Source organism: Pan paniscus, chromosome 11 (assembly GCF_029289425.2).
Source record: "Pan paniscus chromosome 11, NHGRI_mPanPan1-v2.0_pri, whole genome shotgun sequence".
Lineage (NCBI taxonomy): Eukaryota > Metazoa > Chordata > Mammalia > Primates > Hominidae > Pan > Pan paniscus.
This window is the reverse complement of record NC_073260.2, coordinates 16,181,657-16,201,613: the sequence shown is the minus strand read 5'-3', so window position 1 is coordinate 16,201,613 and position 19,957 is coordinate 16,181,657. Positions and strand designations below refer to the sequence as shown.

General features: G+C 37.4%; 1 protein-coding gene across 4 annotated transcripts in view; it reads right to left on the bottom strand.

Annotated features, from left to right (window-relative positions):
- Positions 1–19,957, bottom strand: part of STRBP (spermatid perinuclear RNA binding protein) — a 158,540-nt gene that overhangs the window by 37,987 nt on the left and 100,596 nt on the right. For all 4 annotated transcript variants that reach the window (XR_010109089.1, XR_008626649.2, XM_034929009.2 and 1 more), the window contains 6 exons: positions 13,433–13,524; positions 12,823–12,918; positions 11,549–11,660; positions 10,784–10,881; positions 10,464–10,575; positions 243–335 (listed from right to left, as the gene is read on the bottom strand). Coding sequence is in view for 2 of the 4 variants with exons in the window: in XM_034929009.2 (XP_034784900.1) it covers positions 243–335; positions 10,464–10,575; positions 10,784–10,881; positions 11,549–11,660; positions 12,823–12,918; positions 13,433–13,524 (603 nt within the window). In the remaining 2 variants the exon portion in view is untranslated. The remainder of the gene's footprint in view (positions 1–242; positions 336–10,463; positions 10,576–10,783; positions 10,882–11,548; positions 11,661–12,822; positions 12,919–13,432; positions 13,525–19,957) is intronic.

Sequence of the window (19,957 nt, the reverse complement as noted above, 5' to 3'; positions counted from 1 at the left end):
ACTTAGCAGGGCGTGGTGGCACGCACCTGTGATCCCTACTATTTGAGAAGGCTGAGGTTGAAGGATCACTTGAGCCCAGGAGGTGGAGATTGCAGTGAGCCGAGATCGCGCCACTGCACTCCAGTCTCGGTGACAGAATGAGAACCGATCTCAAAAAAAAAAAACCCTTCACTTCTAATTTTTCTATCTGAAGCTACAAGTCCTCTCTAGTTTGCATCTATAAGAATAAAGGTTTTACACACTTTTCCTTAAGTTTCGTTTCATCTTCTTGTTGGGGTCTTTATCATCCCCTAATCCATCTTCAAATGGCCTCTTTAGAGCTGAAGACCCAGCACCTAAAAAAAATTATGAGGGATTCATTATCAGTCAAAACAACAATCCCCTTACCATACCACATGTATCTAACATGTTCAGGTAGGAAAATCTTAGGAATCACACCAAGGACCATACAACTTTTTCACTGATCAGTTAAATTACCATTATTTATAATCTAGAAAAGCAAAATTTTTTAAAGCAAATCTTGAAACAATATTATCACTTTTTATATTTATTTTTTCCCATTTATTCATATATACACACCAATATCTATGTCTATGATATGGTCTGAATGTGTCCCCCCAAAATTCATATGTTGAAACTTAATCCCCAGTGCAGTGGGATTAGGTGGTGGGGAACCTGGAAGGTGATTAGGTTATGAGGGTGGAGCCCTTATCAATTATAAAAGATGCCTGACAGAGACTGTTTGTCCCTTCTACCATGTGGGGATACATAGCAGGCACCATCTATGAGCAATGAGCCCTCACGAGACAGCAAATCTGCTGAAGCCTTGATTTTGGACTTTCAAGCCCCTGAGGGCAATAAATTTCTGTTGCTTATAAGTTACCCAGTCTAAGGTATTTTGTTTTAGCAGCCGCACAGACAGCATATATTCACGTTATATGCATGAAGAGAAAAAGTCTAGAAGGCTATATATCAAAATGTTAAAAAGTAGCTACCTCTGGTAGGATTTATTTTTACTTAATATCATTTCAAACATCTCTGTAATTTAACATTTATGACTTGTATAAACTTTAGAAGTCCACATGTTAAATCTTATACTTTTAGAAATCTGATTATCCAACTATAAAATATTCTTCTGCCTCTTCAAATCCTATTCAAAATTTTATTTACAGTTCACCTCCTCTATAAAAATGTTCTCTCATATCAGAGATTTTATATCAGAAATGTAAAGTCTTGTATCATTGCCTATTTCATATATTCTTGTGTGTCTTCAGTGCTCTTTGAAGGTCAAAGATATTTTTTCCTTGTCTTGTATCTTACAAACTACCTTAACACAAGACTTAGAAGCAACATAATGGGCACTGAGCAAAAACTAACCGAACTGATTAATAATCAGTTTCTTGGATAAAGAAGCCACCAATTTATAATGTTGTCAAGCAAAAGGCAGTTTTGCTGTCCAAGTTAAAAATTATTAGAGAAAAGTTCATCAACCTATTCAAGTACTTTAAAGATCTCTTTATGTCTTCACTTTAAAAGTTAGTTGTTTTTCCTAAGGAAAATTATGCTCAAGATACTCATGCCACAAGATTTCCAGATTCTTCTAGTGAAAGCCTATAATAATAATGAGATTAACTATGTATTTTCTGATCAAGATTTATTGTCCCTTGAGGTAAACACTGACTTCAGCATTTGCTTGGGTCAATATTTACCACTCAGGTTAATCAATCTTGATGTTCTCTTCAACAGAAGGCAACGTTGGCTGAGTATTATATTTCATTTGCATTACATACAACTGTGAGTATGCCAGTCTCCCAGAATGCAGTCTTTAAGAGATAAAAGTTAAAAAGGAACTATGTCTATTCAATCACTCTTCTGCTCATTAAGTTACATTAAAAGCAGCTCCTTGATTGCCTGGAAATCACAAGCTAGCTTAAATGCAGAGATCTCTTCTCTAAATCCTCCAGCTACATAGAGTTCTATGGATTAAGCTTCATTCTATCATAGCAGCCATTGGAAAGGGGCTGTAAAATGGGCTAATCATAATAGCAACCTAAGGAGAAAAATGGTCTTGCTTTACAAAAAGCAGGTGGTATTCAACCTTCACAATATCTAGTGATGAGAAGTGATCATTTCTGAGGCAACAATTTTTAAAAATAATATTTTCGTATTTACCATATGCCTGACACTGTTAACATCTTACAGGTATTAACTTATTTAATCCTCATGAGCACCCTCATGAAGCCATTACCTTTACTGTCCCCATTATAAATTCATTCATATATTCATTCAACAATAAACAAGAAATATTAATTGACATTTACTATGTGCAAGACAATTTTAGGCGCTAGACACATAGCAAGTAACAAAATAATCTCCCTTTTCTCAAAGAGCTTACATATACTGGCCAAAACTAATTACAACATATACTATGGTAGTGAGTGTAATGAAGGACAATTTATATGTCGTGCTCAGCAGAAAGGTATCACTAATGAGGAGACCTTTTGATGAAGACCTGAGAAAGTAAAACAGTGAACTATTCAGCCATTTGGAGAAAGAGTCCCAGGCAGAGAAAAATAAACAGCAACTACAAAAGTCTTAAGGCAGAAACATGCTAAGAAATGATGCAAAGACCTGAGTGGTTGGAGTGAAACAAACAAGGAGAGGGTGCTAGCAGTAGGTGAGAAGAGCCAGGCAGTAGTTCTCAAACCCCCGTGCCATTAATTGACAAAATATCAAGGGCCCACTTCCAGTATGAGAGAGTAAATAAGTCAAAAAAGGCTTCCCAACTAGAGCAATTAGAAAAACTGGGCAAAACAAACAATAAGTATCTGTTCCTGGGCAATGAAGAATTTTAAAATCAAGATCTGGGAGGTGAGCCTGGCACGGTGCCACATGCCTGTAGTCCCAGCTACTCAGGAAGCTGAGGCAGGAGGATTCATTGAATCCAGGAGTTTGAGGTTAAAGTGGGCTATGACTGCACCTGCAAATAGCCACTGGACTCCAGCCTGGGCAACATAGCCAAGCCGTGTTTTCTTAAATAAATTAATTAATTAATTAAAATAAACAAAGATATGGAAGGTGAAAGAAATTCTCTGCATTGGGGGTTACATTAACCCTAGGGGCATCTTCCTAATCCAGAAGAGGTCACTAAGAACTGAAGAGAGTAATGTCAACAGGCTCCCAGGTCTCAAGGAGTCCAAAACTAAGTTCAAGGTCCAAGCAGAGAAGGGCTGGTGAACCCCCCACACACTGGGTTGGGCCTCTGAAATGTTACACACTAGAAGTAAGATGAACGGGAAATATTTCTTCATCCTTGTGGCTCTCACAAGGATGAAAGCCCAGCTTCAAATTATCTTAATCCCTGACTACACTGAAATGATCTAAGACGGCCAATTTCATTAGCCACCTCCCAGAAACAAATATAAATCCTCCCTGGAGGAAGATATCATTACTCTACACTTTAAATTATCTACAATTTCTTATTTTAAAAATCCAGCACTCATAATAACCAGGCACATGAGAAGATAAGATATCATGATCAAAAATCAAGAGAAATCACACACAATAGAAAAAGACCCAAAATGGACCCAGATGATGGACCTTTCAAAAACAAACTTTCTTAAAAATAATTTCAGGCAGAAAATCTGAAACGATAAAAGAGCCAAAAATCTATAAATGAAAAATATAAACTAAAACCTGGCAGGCCTGCAAGGGGAAATGACAAATCCACAACAGATGGGAACTGTCAGAGCTCTCTCAGCAATTAATAACAAACAACATCTGAAAAGCACAATGAACAAGTGACCTGACGTGACCTAACACGAAAAAAATATTATGACCCTCAACTGCAGAATATACATTTTCAGAGCAAAAAACGACCATGTGCTGGGGCATAAAATAGGTCTCAAGAAGTATCAAAGGACAGAAATCATACAACACATGTTCTTCGATGACAGCAGAATAAGTAAAAACTCAAAAACAAAAGAGTTAACTACAAAATCTTCATTTGTCTGCAAATTAAGCAATGACATCTAAATACCCCATGGGTCAAAAAATTAGGAATAAAAGAAAGTAAAAAATAGCTTCAACTAAATGATTATAAACATACAAATGTCCAAAGACTGTGATGTACATAAATCTGTGCTTAAAGGGAAATTTACCATCTTAATAGTATATAAAATAAGAGGATGAAAAATCAATGATGTATTCATCCACCTCATAAAGTTTAAAAAGAGCAGCAAATTGAACCCAAAGAAAGTCATAAGGAGGGAAAACTACAGAAAAGAGCAGAAATCAATAAAACAGAATACAAACATACAACAGAAGACAATGAATAAAGCCAAAAGTTAATTTTCCTATAAAGATTAATAAAAATAATAATCCCCTAGGTGAGAGTCATTAGCAAAATAAAAGAAGGTACAAAATGTATAAAAGAAGACATTACTACAAATACTACAGACAATAAAATGAGGATCTTATAAATTACTTTATTCCAAAATATTTTTAAATTTAGTTGAAATGGATAAATTCTTAGAAAAACATAGCTTACCAAAACTGTCCTAAGAAGATGGAAGTCCTATGCTTATTAAGGGAATCAGATCCGTAATTTAAAACATTTCCACAAAGAAAACACACGCCAATGGCTTCACTGATTAATTCTTCCAACAGTTAAAGAAAAACTAACATCAAATTTATGCAAACTTTTCCAAACAATAGAAAAAGAAGGAATAGGTCCTAACTTACTTTATGAAGCCAGCATAACATTGAAGCCGAAACACAGGAGAATTGGTGACAAATCTAACACACAAATACCTGTGTTTTTGTGACTTGCCCACAAAAACCTAAATTTTATATATAAATATACACATGTGTATATATATATATGATTGTTCATAGAAGCTTCAACTGTAAAAAGCCCAAACTGGAAACTAACTAAATGTCCTACAATAGGTAAACAGTTAAATAAACTCTAGCTCATTCATACCATGGAATACCACTGAATAAGAAGGTACAAACTATTGACACACACAACAACTTGGATGGACCCTAAGGGCATTATGCTGAGTGTTAAAAAAAAAATCGCAAAAGGTCACTTATTGTAGAATTCCATTTATATAAAATCACTGAAATTATACAATTATGGAGATACGTAAATCTTAGTGGTTTCCAGGGATTAGGGATGGCTGAGCAGAGAGAGGCGGGTACGACTATAAAGGGGCAGCATGAAGCAGATCTTAATGGTGTTGGAACAGTTCTGTATGTTGATTGTGGAGGTGGCTACAGAAATCTACACACGTAATAAAATGGCATAAAACTTATACACACGCACTGTATCACTGTCAATTTCCTGGTTTTGATGTTGTACTATAAATTTACATAGATGTAGCCATCAAGAGAAACTAGTTGAAGGGTAAATGGGATCTCTCCTTATCATCTTTGCAACTATGAATCTGCAAGTATTTTAAGATAAAAAGTTGAAGAGGGGTGGTGTTCTCCATAAAGAGAATTGCTTCTTTGTGGAGAACAGATAGAGGGGCAAGAACAGAAGCAAAAAAACCAGACCAGGAGGTGACTGCAATAATCCAGGTGAGAGATGATGGCAGCTTAGATAAGGATGTCAGCAGCGAAGAAGCTAAATTCTAGACTCATTTTTTTTTTTTTTTCTGAGACAGAGTCTCGCTCTGTCACCAAGGCTGGAGTGCAGTGGCATGATCTGGGCTCACTGCAACCTCTGCCTCCCGGATTCAAGCGATTCTCTTGCCTCAGCCTCCCGAGTAGCTGGGATTACAGGAGCATGCCACCACGCCCAGCTAATTTTTATGTTTTCAGTAGAGACAGGGTTTCGCCATGTTGGCCAGGCTGGTCTTGAACTCCTGGTCTCAAGTGATCTGCCCACCTCAGCCTCCCAAAGTGCTGGGATTACAGGTGTGAGCTACCACCCGGCCTGGACACACTTTAAAAGCAAAAAGGATTTGCTGACGTTTGGGATATGGGTGAATGAAAGAGGGGATTCAAGGGCAACTCAAAGAATCCTGGCCTGAGCAAACGGAGAGTTTCCAATGACTGGGACAGGGATAACTATAGAAAGAGAAGAGCAAAGGGAGAGCGAGGGCAGAAGCTTAGATCTTAGACATCTTAAGTTTGAGATGTATGCTGGACATCCATGTAGCGATATTGAGGAGGCATTTTGATATTTTGGTCTGAGTTCAAGAGCTGGTAGTCTGGGATGGAAGTATTAATTTGGGACAATCTTCAGTATAAAAAGGTATTTGAAGACAAGAGACTAAATGAGGTCCCCTAAAGCATCAGTGTAAAGAGAAAGGGTCTGAGGACTGAACCCTAGGACACTTTAACATTCAGAAGTCAGGAAGACGAGAAAGAACAAAGACAGCTGAGGAGATGGCAACAGAGCTAGAAGAACAAAGGAAGCTGATGACCTGGAAGTCAAATGAAAAGTGGTATTTCATTTCAGAAAACATGGCAATACCAAATGTTTTTGAGGATACAGGGCAACAGGAATTTTCATACACTGCTGGTGGGAGTGTAAATTGGTATGTGCAACCATTTACTAGGTTGTTTATGTGTATACCTCAGGAGGTATGCAGAAGAATGCTCATGGCAACACGGTAAGTGGTTGTCAAAACTAAAGAACCTAAACGTCCTTCAAAAGTAGAATGAGTAAACTAGCATATTCATAGTGGATACTATATACCTATTAAAATGAACTATATCTATGTGCGGCAACATAAATCAATCCCAAAGAATGCTGAACAGAAAGAAGCCAGTCACGAAAGATTAAACTTAGGACCCATTTCTGGAAAGTTCCAGGCAAACTCAAATTATTTAGGAAAGCATACACAAGTGGGAAAGTGGGAAAGAAAATCTAGGAAATGATTTTCAGAAAGTCAGAAATGGTATTTCTTGGTACAGGAAGGTAATGAGAAGGATAAAACGGATGGCTTCTGGGGCACTGATAGAATTCTGTTTCTTACCCATGGCACTGGTTTTATGGGTTTGAAAGAAATAATTATTTTTTAAACTGTATTTTTTGTACTTTTCTATATATGTGCTATATCTCATTATAAAATAAATATGGGAGAGAAAAGTGTTCCTCTGTATCAAATGTTGCTGAAAATGGCTAAGATGAGGACTGAAAACTAACCAGTGAATGTAGTAACGTGAAGGTCGCAAGGGATACTTCAGGCAAGTGGTGAGGAAGAAAACCTGATTAGAATAGGTTCAATGAGAATTCAAAGTGAGGAAATGGAGAAAAGAGAAAAGGGCTGCTCCTTCCCAAAGTGCTGCTTATAAAGAGGAGAGAAATGCAACTCTGTTGCAGGACCTACAGAATCAAGGGAGAGTTTGTTTTGGCCTTGTCTTTCAGATGGGAGATACTGCAGCAGGTTTTTACGCTGATGAGAAGCATTCAGTAGACAGGGAGGAACTGACGCTGGTGAGAGAACAGATAATTGCTGGAATAATGTCCATTGGTAGGCAAGAGGGGATGTGATAGTGGGTAAGTAGAAAGGTCGGTCTTTAGAGGTGAGGCATTTTCTGCAGAGGCAAGGGAGGGAAAAGCAAAGATACGAGTTGATGCAGTGGGGCTTGGAGACAGTGATGAGAACATATACAAGTTATCTCTTAATATTTATCTGAGAAAATGGAAGCAAATAAGCTCATCAGATGAATAAGGAGGTAGAGAAGGAGGTGTGAAATGTGAGAAAATGTGAAACAGTTATCTAGGAAACTGGAGAAGTCTCAAACTTACAGGATTGCCCAGCAACACAAACAGCCCTATTAAATTAGTGTCACCGACTTAAAGGGAAAACAGTCAAGACGGCTGTTCTCCAACCATGTTGAGCAACCCAGTACAGACACAGAGAAGGTAGAGAGGTGGATTTCAACCAGTTAGAATTTTGCCAGAAACAGAGAATCAAGGAAGTAAAGGTACGTGCTAGAGAGTGGTAATCAAGGATCACGTAGTACAAGCACGGTAAGGACAGAAGGGAGAACACGAGGAGGATGAAGGACTATGCAAAGGTACTGGAAAAAATGACAAGATTCAAGAACTGAAATAAGGGTAGGAGACACAGTAATGACAAGAGATTGGAAAGTGGGATTCTTGAAAACATGATTATGGAAATAATACAGGTACAGTTATTGATGAAGACAAGAACTAGGCTATGCCCACAGTATAAGTAACCAAGGAAAGGCAGAGGATAAAATATTTGTGAGAGAAGAAGTCACAGAACTGAGACATTAGTGTTGAAAAAAATCACCTGAGATGCATAAGGAGATCACCGAGAATAACAGGAATAAAGTTTAAACGTGAATGTCAGGAAGCTAGGTGCTAAAAGCATGAAAGTATTGGAGAGATCATTGTATAGCCAAAGCACAAAATAGTAAAGTGACTTGCCCAGACCATATAACTTTGACAGAACTAGAACAGGAACACTGGCAGTCTGGTTCTATTTTATGCTATCAACTGACAAACCAGCAGTTCCCAAACTTTTGAGAAAGATCTTTAAAGTTAAAAAAAAAAAAAAAACTAAGTCACATAATAGTAAACATACTTTTACTATCTAGTGAAGGGGAAAACATAAAACCGAAAGAGTGGTTGTGAATTTGGTGATTGAAATAAAATTTTCTGATACTAATCATAAGAATCTAAATATATATAACATTTTTATTCAATCATTCAATTCACAGACAATGCTTGATGTCACATGGGTATGTAAATCCCTTTCAATAATTTCTTCACCACTAAGCAAGCATCTGCAGGAAGAAAATGGCCTTCATTCCTCAAGTAATATTAAGCACTGGTTTATAATAATCATAGGGTAGAATCTGGAGGATTCTTTCTCCTGAGGAGTTTACAGTGTGAGGCACTGATTCTCAAACTTTTTAGCTCAGGAGTACTTTACACTCTTAAAAAATTATTAAGCACCCGAAGTGCTATGCTTTGTGGGTAATATCTGTCAATATTGAGCATGTTAAAAATAAAACAAAACAATTTTAAACACAAGGATATAGAAAATAAAACATTCCATTAGCCATCAGAGCAACGATCTCATCACATGTCACATGTAGCCTCTGGAAAACTATACACTTAGGAAAGAAAGAGAGAAAAAGGCCAAAAAAAAAAACAAACCCTTAATATTATTACTATTCAACAGCTTTGATGTTGTAGACTCTCTGAAAGTCTTCAGACCCACTGGAATTCTGTCATCTAAATAAACAGATGGGCAACTGCATTATTTTTGTGATATCTAAAAGTAGAGTAATTTCCATTGTTAGAGGTAGGCTGCATTCCAGGTGAAGAATATCGGTATTAAATATTCCACTTTCTAGTTTAAAAGGAGAGAAAGGGAGGGAAAAAAAATATTTTTGAGGCCTAAGGAAGGCAGTAAGTGGATTCACATTTGAGTATCCACTGTATTCTAGGCAACAAGTCAGGCATTTTAACCGGACAAGAGTCAAAAAAATAAGAAAGAGGGTAATATCCCTAGTGAGAGAGATGAGCTAACTGCTCAAGGCCTAAAAAACTAGGAAGTGGTGGAGCTATGATTGGAACCCAGGTCATACTGAGCCCAAAATCTACATTTTTTCTGCTGAAACTCTGAATTCAACAGACTAATACAAATGGAAGATGGTCCTGAATTTTCCAATATGCTTTTCTTCTCCTCTGTATTTTTCTTTCTTTCTCAGTTAGATAACATTTCCAAGCTTGAGAAAGATAATCAAACTGATTAGTGATAGTGATAATGTCTCCTCCTAGCTTATCGCTGATTTCTTCTCCTTAGACCAGGGGTTCTGAAAGTATAGTCTATGCAGTAATGGCATCTGGCCAACATAGCCAAATGAGTTAGTCATTAATAAGAAAACATGATTATGTTACATCAGCTGACGTTACCTAATAGGAACAGAAGAGAAGAAAGTCAGTGTATTGGTCCATTCTATTTATTGTATTAGTTCATTCTCATGCTACTAATAAAGACATACCAATGACTGGGTAATTTATGAAGGAAAGAGGTTTAATGGACTCACAGTGCCATATAACTGGGGAGGCCTCAGGAAACTTACAATCATGGCAGAAGGGGAAGCAAACACATCCTTCTTCACATGGTGGCAGACGTGCAGAGTGAGGTTGGGGAAAAGCCTCTTATAAAACCATCAGATCCTGTGAGAACTCACTATCACAACAACAGCATGGAGGTAACTGCCTCCATGATTCAATTACCTTCCACCGGTCTGTCTCACAACACCTAGGGATTACGGGAACTACAATTCAACATGAGATTTGGATGGGAACACAGCCAACCCATATCAGTCAGGAAGAAAGCTTTTTATACATGATTTGGATGCACAATTATTAAGTTCCCTAAGTTGTAATGAGAGATGAATCCCATGATTATCTCTACCAGTGCCAACCCCCAACCCTAATAAAAAACTTCCATGCTCACCTTCTTTATCAGTAACTGACCAGGAATACTTCTGAAAAGGCTTACTAGATGGAAGGGGGTCCATCTCCAGCACTTTGTAAATCTGGCCAAAGGCTGATAGTCTGAGTGCATGCTAAAGAACAAAGTATTATATTTAATCACATTTCAATAGCCATTCATAAAGCCCTTAGAACATCTAGCTAAAAAGACACTCATAAATTCTGACATTATAACAGCAGAAGTCCCTAACAACACACAAGAAAAAAGTGTTTGAACACAATTGAGAAAATTAAGTTATGTTATCTCGCTAATAAGTCAGAGTGGCATGCTCAATCTTCTACCTGTGCACTGTGGGTAATATCTTCTTTTTGCTGGATGGTCATATAGCTCAGAGCATCTGTTGGGTCTCGCTCACAAGGATCATGAAGACCAGGACCCCCTTTGGCAAAGGAAAAACACAAGTATCATTTAGAACTGAGTTTAGAATTCGGTAAACTAAAACAAAAGAGAGATGGCTGGGGAGAATGAAGAGAAAATGAAAAAAAAAAACTGAGGAACTAAGTTAAAAGTCTGCTCAGTTAAGTGGAGTAAAAAGGACACACTCTCATTTTCAACATGTTAGCACTTGTATGTCCTTATTTTATACTGGAAGTCACTTGTATATCTAAGGCCCAAACTGAGTCTTACTCTGAGAATTTAGAAACAGCACAATGAATCAGCCCAAATCTTAAAAGGGATTACATATGGAAAATAAGACCAAATTTAATTTTTCCAAATTTAAAACCAGACTACAAACAGAATGAACTTCATACATTTTAACTAAACATCTGCAATTTCAAATTCAGAGTTCGAGGTAAAGCAAATTCAAAGCAGACACAATATATTATTAGTACCCTTTATGTTAGTACATATAAAACACAAATTATAATTATTGAAAAAGAGTTTTATAGCACTTTTCCAACACGCATTCTAGTTGTCAAAATTCCAAGCAAAAGAACTCCTATGCATCATTTTCCTGTGTAGAGAACAAACTTAGCATATATTTAGAAAAATAAACTAAACTGAGATTTGCTGATTGTTCTGCTTCCAGAGTTTGAAACCCTTACCAGGAAGTAGTATTCCAGATGCCAAACACTCCATTACTCGTCTCAAGGCCTCCCCAGCGCCCAAAGGTCTATTACAAGTACCTATAGACTTTTCACATATAAGTTCTAGTGGCTAGAAGATATTAAATTACAAATTAGTACATGCACCAAGTGTTAAAAGGATTCCAGTTAAATGTGAGCTAACATTTCTATCTACAAGGGAGGCCAAAGAGTGAAATTCAATTTAACATTTAGGACCCATTTAACATTTTCCCCATGATTATCAACCTTTACCCTGGGAAGAGTTTTTAAATCAAGGAATTTTAAGATCGTATCTTCAGAAGACATTTTTGTAACAAAAACTTTATATTTATTTACCCAGAAAGGATCACTAGAGAAACTATGGTCTCTAATTCATTTAATAAAGACTTAACAAGTCCTCATATAAGTTAGTAATAGCTAATAACTAGCCAGTGTACAAAACCCAGCCCACTTAATCTCCCACTTAGGAAGCACACAAACCACAAATATTTCAATATAATAATAAGACTTCGTTTCAGACAGCTTGTCTCAAGTATTACCATTAGAATAAACAAACGACCAAATGTCCATGTTCAATAAACTAAGAACTCATGATATTTTGTCAAAGTAATCATTGCTACATTCATTTATAAAATGATCTTTCACGGCTTTATTTAAATTGTTTTACAATGTTCTTAAGTTGTCTTGATTGGAGCAGGCATAATTTCCAAGTTAAGTCAATTTTACAATATATATAAATGATATCCATATGGGGTTAAGTGTACTGTTTGCCTGACTTTAATTACTAACATGAACTTATTTGTAAATGTCTCCACTCAAAGAGAAAGCTACAGAGGTATAGGATCCTTATACCGGCCTATTGGGTAATTTTCATGGTAATGCAAGGGGGCACCAAAAGAGAAGTGGGTCAGCCAAGGAGACTTTTGTGGGCAGCAGGTGAACACTAAGTGATTAACCACCAGTGCAAAGTCAAGTGTAAGAAGATACTCACTTCTAAAAGGTATAAAACCTTTTTGTCAGAAAAAAAATATTTCAAGCTCTGTAACATGAATACAATGAGGTAGAAGAGGCAAGTTATATGCACAAAAGAAGAATTCACTTAAAAAGATGCTTTATTTTTTTTCATGGCAAACATACATAATGCATGCCTTAGCTAACTTAGGAGATAGCCATTTTAAAGTAACATCTCATTTCTATAGGGTTTTCCCTGCTACAGCTTCCAAATTTGCTTTTAGCCATATTTAAGTACTTACCCATCCTTTCAATGGTGCCCATGTGGGGACTCTGTTGCACAAATCACGCAGAATGCGGAGGACAATTACACATGATTTTAATCCATTTGCCCTTGCCTAAAACAAACAAAATGATTCCAGATATCCCTATTGAGATCTATTCTTCATTTTGGGCAAGTTCTTTCAAGTGAATACTAAGTAGCAAATTATTCATCAGTTATCAGGCAAACAAAAAAATCAATTAATCACAAGTAGTAAAATTAAGGTTTAAAAAGGTACACTTTAAAAATAAAAGGACCATAATATTAAAATTAATTTCGTAGTCTCATGGCAACCCCACTCCAGGCAACTACCTAATTTAACCTTTAGCTTTTCTCAGTCATGTTTGATTTTATAAGCAACCATCTGAAATTCAGAATACTAAGCCAAAAAGAATTATAATAAAACATCATGAACTATAGAAGCTATACTAGGCACATATCTAAATTAACTCAATTACTCCAACAACCACACTATGAGCTAGAAAGCACCCCTCATTTTACGTAGTACACAGAAACCAATTAAGTGGCAGGTGTTCCAAATGAAACTTGGACAAACTTTAATAACAATAAGATAGTAACAAAAAGCCAACCTGAAACCATTTGGCATGTCGAAGAGACGCCAAGGCGTTCAGGCATTTCTGCCTGTCCAATAAGTCCGGAGGATCTTTCATCGAAACATTTTCTAACAGTAAAATGGGATAAAGAGAGACAAATACAATTTGACCAAGCGATTCCTATCAAATTATCAAACAATAAAAAATAAAAAGAATAACAGCATTTGAGTGAACTAATAAGACTCCCAGAAAATTTCCTGATTTGGCTGTGTTGCTTTTTAAAAAAATTATGTGCACTATGATTATTATTTAAGTAAACAGTCATCAGAGTAGTTCTGTGCACAAATACAATGAAGCATGAAAAATTCATTCAGTAAACAAATCAATGACAGCTGCTACTTAAAATCTGGGATCTTATTAAGCATCTATAACATTACAGGGCACAAAATAAGTACAGAGCACTTTTTCCTTTGGCAGGATGCAAAGAAGGGAAATCTGGGACCAATAGCATTAACAATTTTTTTAAAAGAAGAAATTTTGATCTCTAACCATCTTTAAGGAAAACTGGAAATCAATTATGTCTCATATCAATGAGATATACTGAGAATAAACTGAGGATGACAATTTTTTTACACTAGATAAACTAATTCAACAAGATAACCATTAACAGAAACTTCACCCCATGATTGAGAACTCAAGTATCAGTTTGGAATTCCCTATTCTAAACCAAAATTATTAAACTTACAAATATAAAATACAGTGAACTACATTTCAAGTTTTACATGCCTTTTAAAAATAAAAAGCAACAAAGAACACTATTTAATTATGGCTATTCAGCTTGCCTTAATAATTTAAAGTTGGATTAAATGGCCCAAAGCAGCAAATACCCATATTTGAGAAGATGTCACATGACACTAAAGTCAAGTTTAGACAGCCAAATTTATCTCCTCTAAGCTACTGAAAAGTAGGCTCTTAAACTTTTGGGATTGGTACATTCCATAAATGCACACAATATGCAAATGCTTCTTGAGTAATAATTCTTTGTTTAATACAATTAAGTCAGATTTACCATTCTTTTTAAGGATTCTCTTAAATATAAGACAGCCCACTAACACTTCTTCCCAGCATTATCATGATAGTAACATCGGATAGAGGTAGCGCATTTGTGTGGGCCAACTAATACAATGTATATATTTCTAAATGGGAGACAATAACAAAGATACTTTTTGATTTCTTCAGTTATCAGAGGATCCTATTACAACAATCAATGTTTATTCTGTGGTTTTTTTCTTTTTTTTTTTTTGAGACAGGTTCGTCCTTTGTCACCCAGGCTGGAGTGCACTGGCACGATCTCAGCTCACTGCAACCTCCTCCTCCCAGGCTCAAGCGATCCTCCCACCTCACCCTCCTGAGTAGCTGGGACTATAGGCATGTGCCACCATACCCAGCTAATTTTTTTGTAGATATGGGATCTCACTATGTTACCCAGGCTGGTCTCAAACTCCTGGACTCAAGCAATGTGCCTGCCTTGGCCTCCCAAAATGCTGCGACTACAGACATGAGCCACCACACCCAGCCAATGTTTATTCTAACTGATGAAATGTCATTAAAAAAGGCATAATGCCAATAGGAAACAAATCTATTAAAGGAAGAACTGTGGTTCTCTTTACTGGCCATGACACTGTAAAGGCTGAAGTGCTACACACTTATTTTCTGACCAGGTGAGCTCTACACCAGTTATTTGCATTGTTTCCCATTAACCACTGCTAACAAAATCAGAATACAATGTTTCATTACTCCCTTTTACTCATAAAATGGGAAGCCTCAAAAAGGATTATTACTCTGATTTATAAATATAAACAAATGTACCACGGGTATTCATTTCATAGGTGATATAGCTCAATTTTGTCTTTATAGTGATACAAAATATACAAGTAGCTCACTTTAATGTTTCTATGTCAAAATGCTTAACTGTGGTCAATACAAGCATCTGTGTAAAGCTCACATATCAGATAAAACTACTGTAAATGAATGTTTACATTCTCTTAAAAGTTACACGTAACAAAGGTTGACTACTAAGTAATGTAATCCCAATAAATAGTATGGAACTTATTTTTTAAGATGTCAATTTTTAAATGAATACTATGACAAGCTAAATTTTATTCCATCATCTTACCAAGTAGGAATGTCAGGAAGAGGGAAGACAATGGAAGAGGGAAGTAACACAGAGGATAGGAAAAGGCAAGGCAAGCCAAAATTCTTCTTGTACTTTCTAATACTTTCATCCAGGGATCAGAGCTTGTAATTAGCATCTTACTCTGATTGTAACACAGATATTTTTAATGGGAGACAATGGCAAAAATATTTTGATAAATTATTTCATCCCAAAGTCAGATTGTAACCACAAACTCTTATTTTAGAAAACTGAGACACTGGCTTGCTACAGACAGTCAACATTTGAAGACAACACATTCTATGAAAAAGAGATGAAAGGGACAGGCACTGAACAGAAGACTTGCACCAGGTTCCCTTTTCCATCACCATCAGAATGACCGTGTTTCTTCATGCTCTGATAGTCAGAAAAGCAAAAGATCCAAAATGGCTTCAATATTCAGGAGGTAGAAAAGAGTAGAGGAGATATAATAATTCATCTCATTTTATCTTTTTCAAAGTTCTTAATATTAAAACAATACAAATTCATATGGTAGCACAGTGCTATTTATAAGCATAGATTGCCTGTTTCCTTTATATAATTAATAATATACAGTTTTATGTATGTTTTCATTCCTTTGAAAAAACTTCATTTAATGTGGCAATCGCAAAGCTGCTGCTGAGAAAACACTGCTACCCTTGGTAGCAGAATCTCAACTTTAATATTTCTGAACTTTAATGTAGGCGTTTAAATTTTGAGGAGGATCAAAACTTTCCTGATAACACATCTTGGAGTTCTTAATTAGAAACAATAAAACTGTGAGCCATTTCATTATCTCCTAGAATGACCAGTGAAACAGATAAGAAACAGCATGGGAGGCAGGAGTTGGAAGGTGACAAAAATGCCAAAAGCAAAGAAATATAGCATTTTTTTGTTTGCTTGTTTTTGTTTTGTTTTTTGTTTTTTGAGACAGAATCTCACTCTGTAGCCCAGCTGGAGTGCAGTGGCATGATCTCGGCTCACTGCAACCTCCGCCTCCTGGGCTCAAGCAATTCCCATGCCTTGGCCTCCCGAACAGCTGGGACTACAGGTGCGTGCCACCATGCCCTGCTAATTTTTGTTATTTTTAGTAGAGATGGGGTTTCACCATGTTGGCCAGACTGGTCTTGAACTCCTGACCTCAGGTGATCTGCCCACCTCAGCCTCCCAAAGTGCTGCAATTACAGGTGTGAGCCACCGCACCCGGCCAGAAATACAGCTTTTAAGAAAATCTATTACTCAGTAACCTAGCATCAGGGCATGAAGGTACATACAACATTCTGGCAACAGAAGCACTAGAAAGTCTACTATGCCTAACCATGTTCATTTGGTTAGAGGTTAAATCAGTGACCAGAATCACACCATACCACAGGAAATGTTGGTCAGTTTCTCTCAATGCCTTACATGCAAGCTAGCTATCTGTCCCTGTTAACAAAACACCAGCCTGGAGATGGGGCCGGCAAAAAAACAAAACATGATTACATTAAACAGGAGTTATATGTCTGGAACCTAGGCTCTTCAAAGTTAAAATAATTGAGCTCAGTATCATGAGGGGCTCCTTGACAATCAGGATGAAACTGAGCTACTAAGTCTATGCTGACAGAATTTTCTAATTAGCCTAAGAATATCCTGGCAGCCCCTTCTCTCTCAATTCCTTGAAGCTTTCTGGAGAGAAGACATGCCCCAAACCACTGTCCATGCAAAACACAGGCACATAATAACATAAACAGGTAAATGTAGCAATAAGGTAGAACAGAGAAAGCACTGTTCTCCTAATTTATGTGACTAATGTCACTCGGTATGACTTTTCTTCAGTGGCAGTCTGCCACTGGAAAGACAGTGCCTAAAAGTTTGCCCTGGATTGACCGGGCACGGTGGCTCACACCTGTAATCCCGGCACTTTGGGAGGCCGAGGCAGGCAGATCACAAGGTCAAGAGATCGAGATCATCCTGGCCAACATGGTGAAACCCCGTCTCTACTGAAAACATAAAAATTAGCTGGGTGTGGTGGCCAGTGCCTGCAGTCCCAGCTATTCAGAAGGCTGAGGCAGGAGAATCGCTTGAACCTGGGAGGCGGACATTGCAGTGAGCCGAGATCGCACCACTGCACTCCAGCCTGGAGACAGAGCGAGACTCCATCTCAAAAAAAAAAAAAAAAAAAAAGTTTGCCCTGGATAAAGTAGATCCAGAAACTAGGGAAGGCAGGAAAATAAAGCCCATCATTATCACAGCTGTGATGGCTGTACTGTAAAACCTACTGCCTTGACCCTAGCAAGACACATGCTAGTGAGTTTCTGCCAAGAGGGCGAGTTCACACTGGCACCAATATGAAGGGACTCTGAGGCAACTTCTCTGACAGTCCCTGAAAATCCACCCCAGTACTGAGTAGAGAGGTGTCTCTTAGTCTAAGCCACAAGTGTCTCTGTAGTTTCCTTATCCACCTGGTTTCAAACTGCATTATAAATAAGCAGATAATTTATCACCCCCTTCAATAGCAAATATATTTCTAATTTAAAATCACAAGCACCAAAAGAAATTGAGACTCTGTGTGAAGCTCAGAATGACCAGATCAGCCTAACCACTCATGCAGTAATCCTAGACAATAATGGGAAGTGGCCTGCATACTAGACGTAGAGTCAGGAGAGCTGGGTAAAATGTGAGATTTTCCTCATTTATAAAATGGCAATTAGCTACCCCATAGGGCCATGTGAGGGCTTTTAAAATAAATCATATGTGAGGAAGTGCTTATCACATGGTAGGTTATAAAAATATCTTAACAGAGATTAATCTTCAATATATATTACTTGAGCTATGAGATGCCCATTAATACTTGTTACACACTGGAGAGTCCTATTTAATCAGACAATATGCTGACTATGTTAATTCACTTAACAGATTTATAGGGCTTTTTTAAAAAATCATCTACTATGTATTAGGTACCCTTAGAGGTGCTAAGAATAAAGGACAGGCAAAAAGACACCTGAATTATAAGCTATACAATATACCAGGTTTTTATTATTAGCACTGCATAAATCAGTATACTGATTCTAATACTATACATCACTGGGTGTTTAAGAGTTTAACTGTGCTTGGGTTGACTTCTTTTGACCTACCATGTGCACATTATTTTCACTGTTAAGGCAGTTTGAGTAGGTGCATTCAAGAAGCTGACTACTACTATTTACTGAGCAACTACTTTGTGCCAGTTATTGTATAAGTCACATTACATAAATTCTCTCACTTAAAACAACTTTCTAAGGTATTTATAATCCACAATTTAAAACGAGGAAACCTACCCAAGGTCACACAGCAATAGCAACTAATGGAGTTAAGAGTCAAATAAGGCCAGGGGCACTGGCTCACACCTAGCAGTTTGGGAGGCCGAGGCGGGCAAATTGCCTGAGCTCAGGAGTTCGAGGCCAGCCTGGGCAACATAGCAAAACCTCATCTCTACTAAAATACAAAAAATTAGCTGGTCATGGTGGCATGCACCTGTAGTCCCAGCTACTCAGGGGGCTGAGGCACGAGAATTGCTTGAACCCAGGAGGCAGAGGTTGCAGTGAGCTGAGATCATGCCACTGCACTCCAGCCTGGGCAACAAAGCAAGACTGTCTCCAGCAGCAACAACAACAACAACAACAACAAAACAAGCCAAACGAAAGACTGCTGCACACCAAGATCTGTGCTTCTATGCCTTCATTAGCAGGAAAGGTAGTAATGGGGATATGGTTATTCTACAGGGCCTTCAAGTAAAGGGTTAGAATACAGAAAGACAATGGACAACATAGGAGGAAACTTACCTATGAAACAGTAAACAATACCAAAGAGATTCACTCTGTATTATGGCAATTTAAAATGTAAATCGTGATTTGAAAGGAGTAGGTAGTTAGATCCATTGCACAATCCTGAGGAAATAAGTTTCACGCCCCAGTCCTCTGGTTCTGTCTGCTCTCAACCACTCTTTTTTTTTTTTTTTTCCTTTTTTAGATTTTACCCAAATACGTGGCAAGTTAAGACAGAAAAAAGAAAGATGTGAGGTGTGTATGTATTGTGAACAGTTTGTTTGGGTGGGGGTGGGTGAAGGAAAGTTGAGATACTACAGGAAAATGTCTCCAAGAAAAAAGTTACAATGGATCTTTTTTTAACTTTGAAAAAAAAAAAAGTATAAATTAGGAGAAAAAAGGGTAACTTTCAGCCCCACAAATTCCTGGGACCTAAATGAATCTTGTGCTTTTATCCCATGCAGCTGAAAAGAACTGCATCAAGGGGATGAGCAGCTGTCTAGTGTGAGAAAACAGAATGGTACAGCCCAGGTCTGAAGTGCGTAATTATAGACCAGATCCTCCAAGTTGCCCAGGAATATACAAACC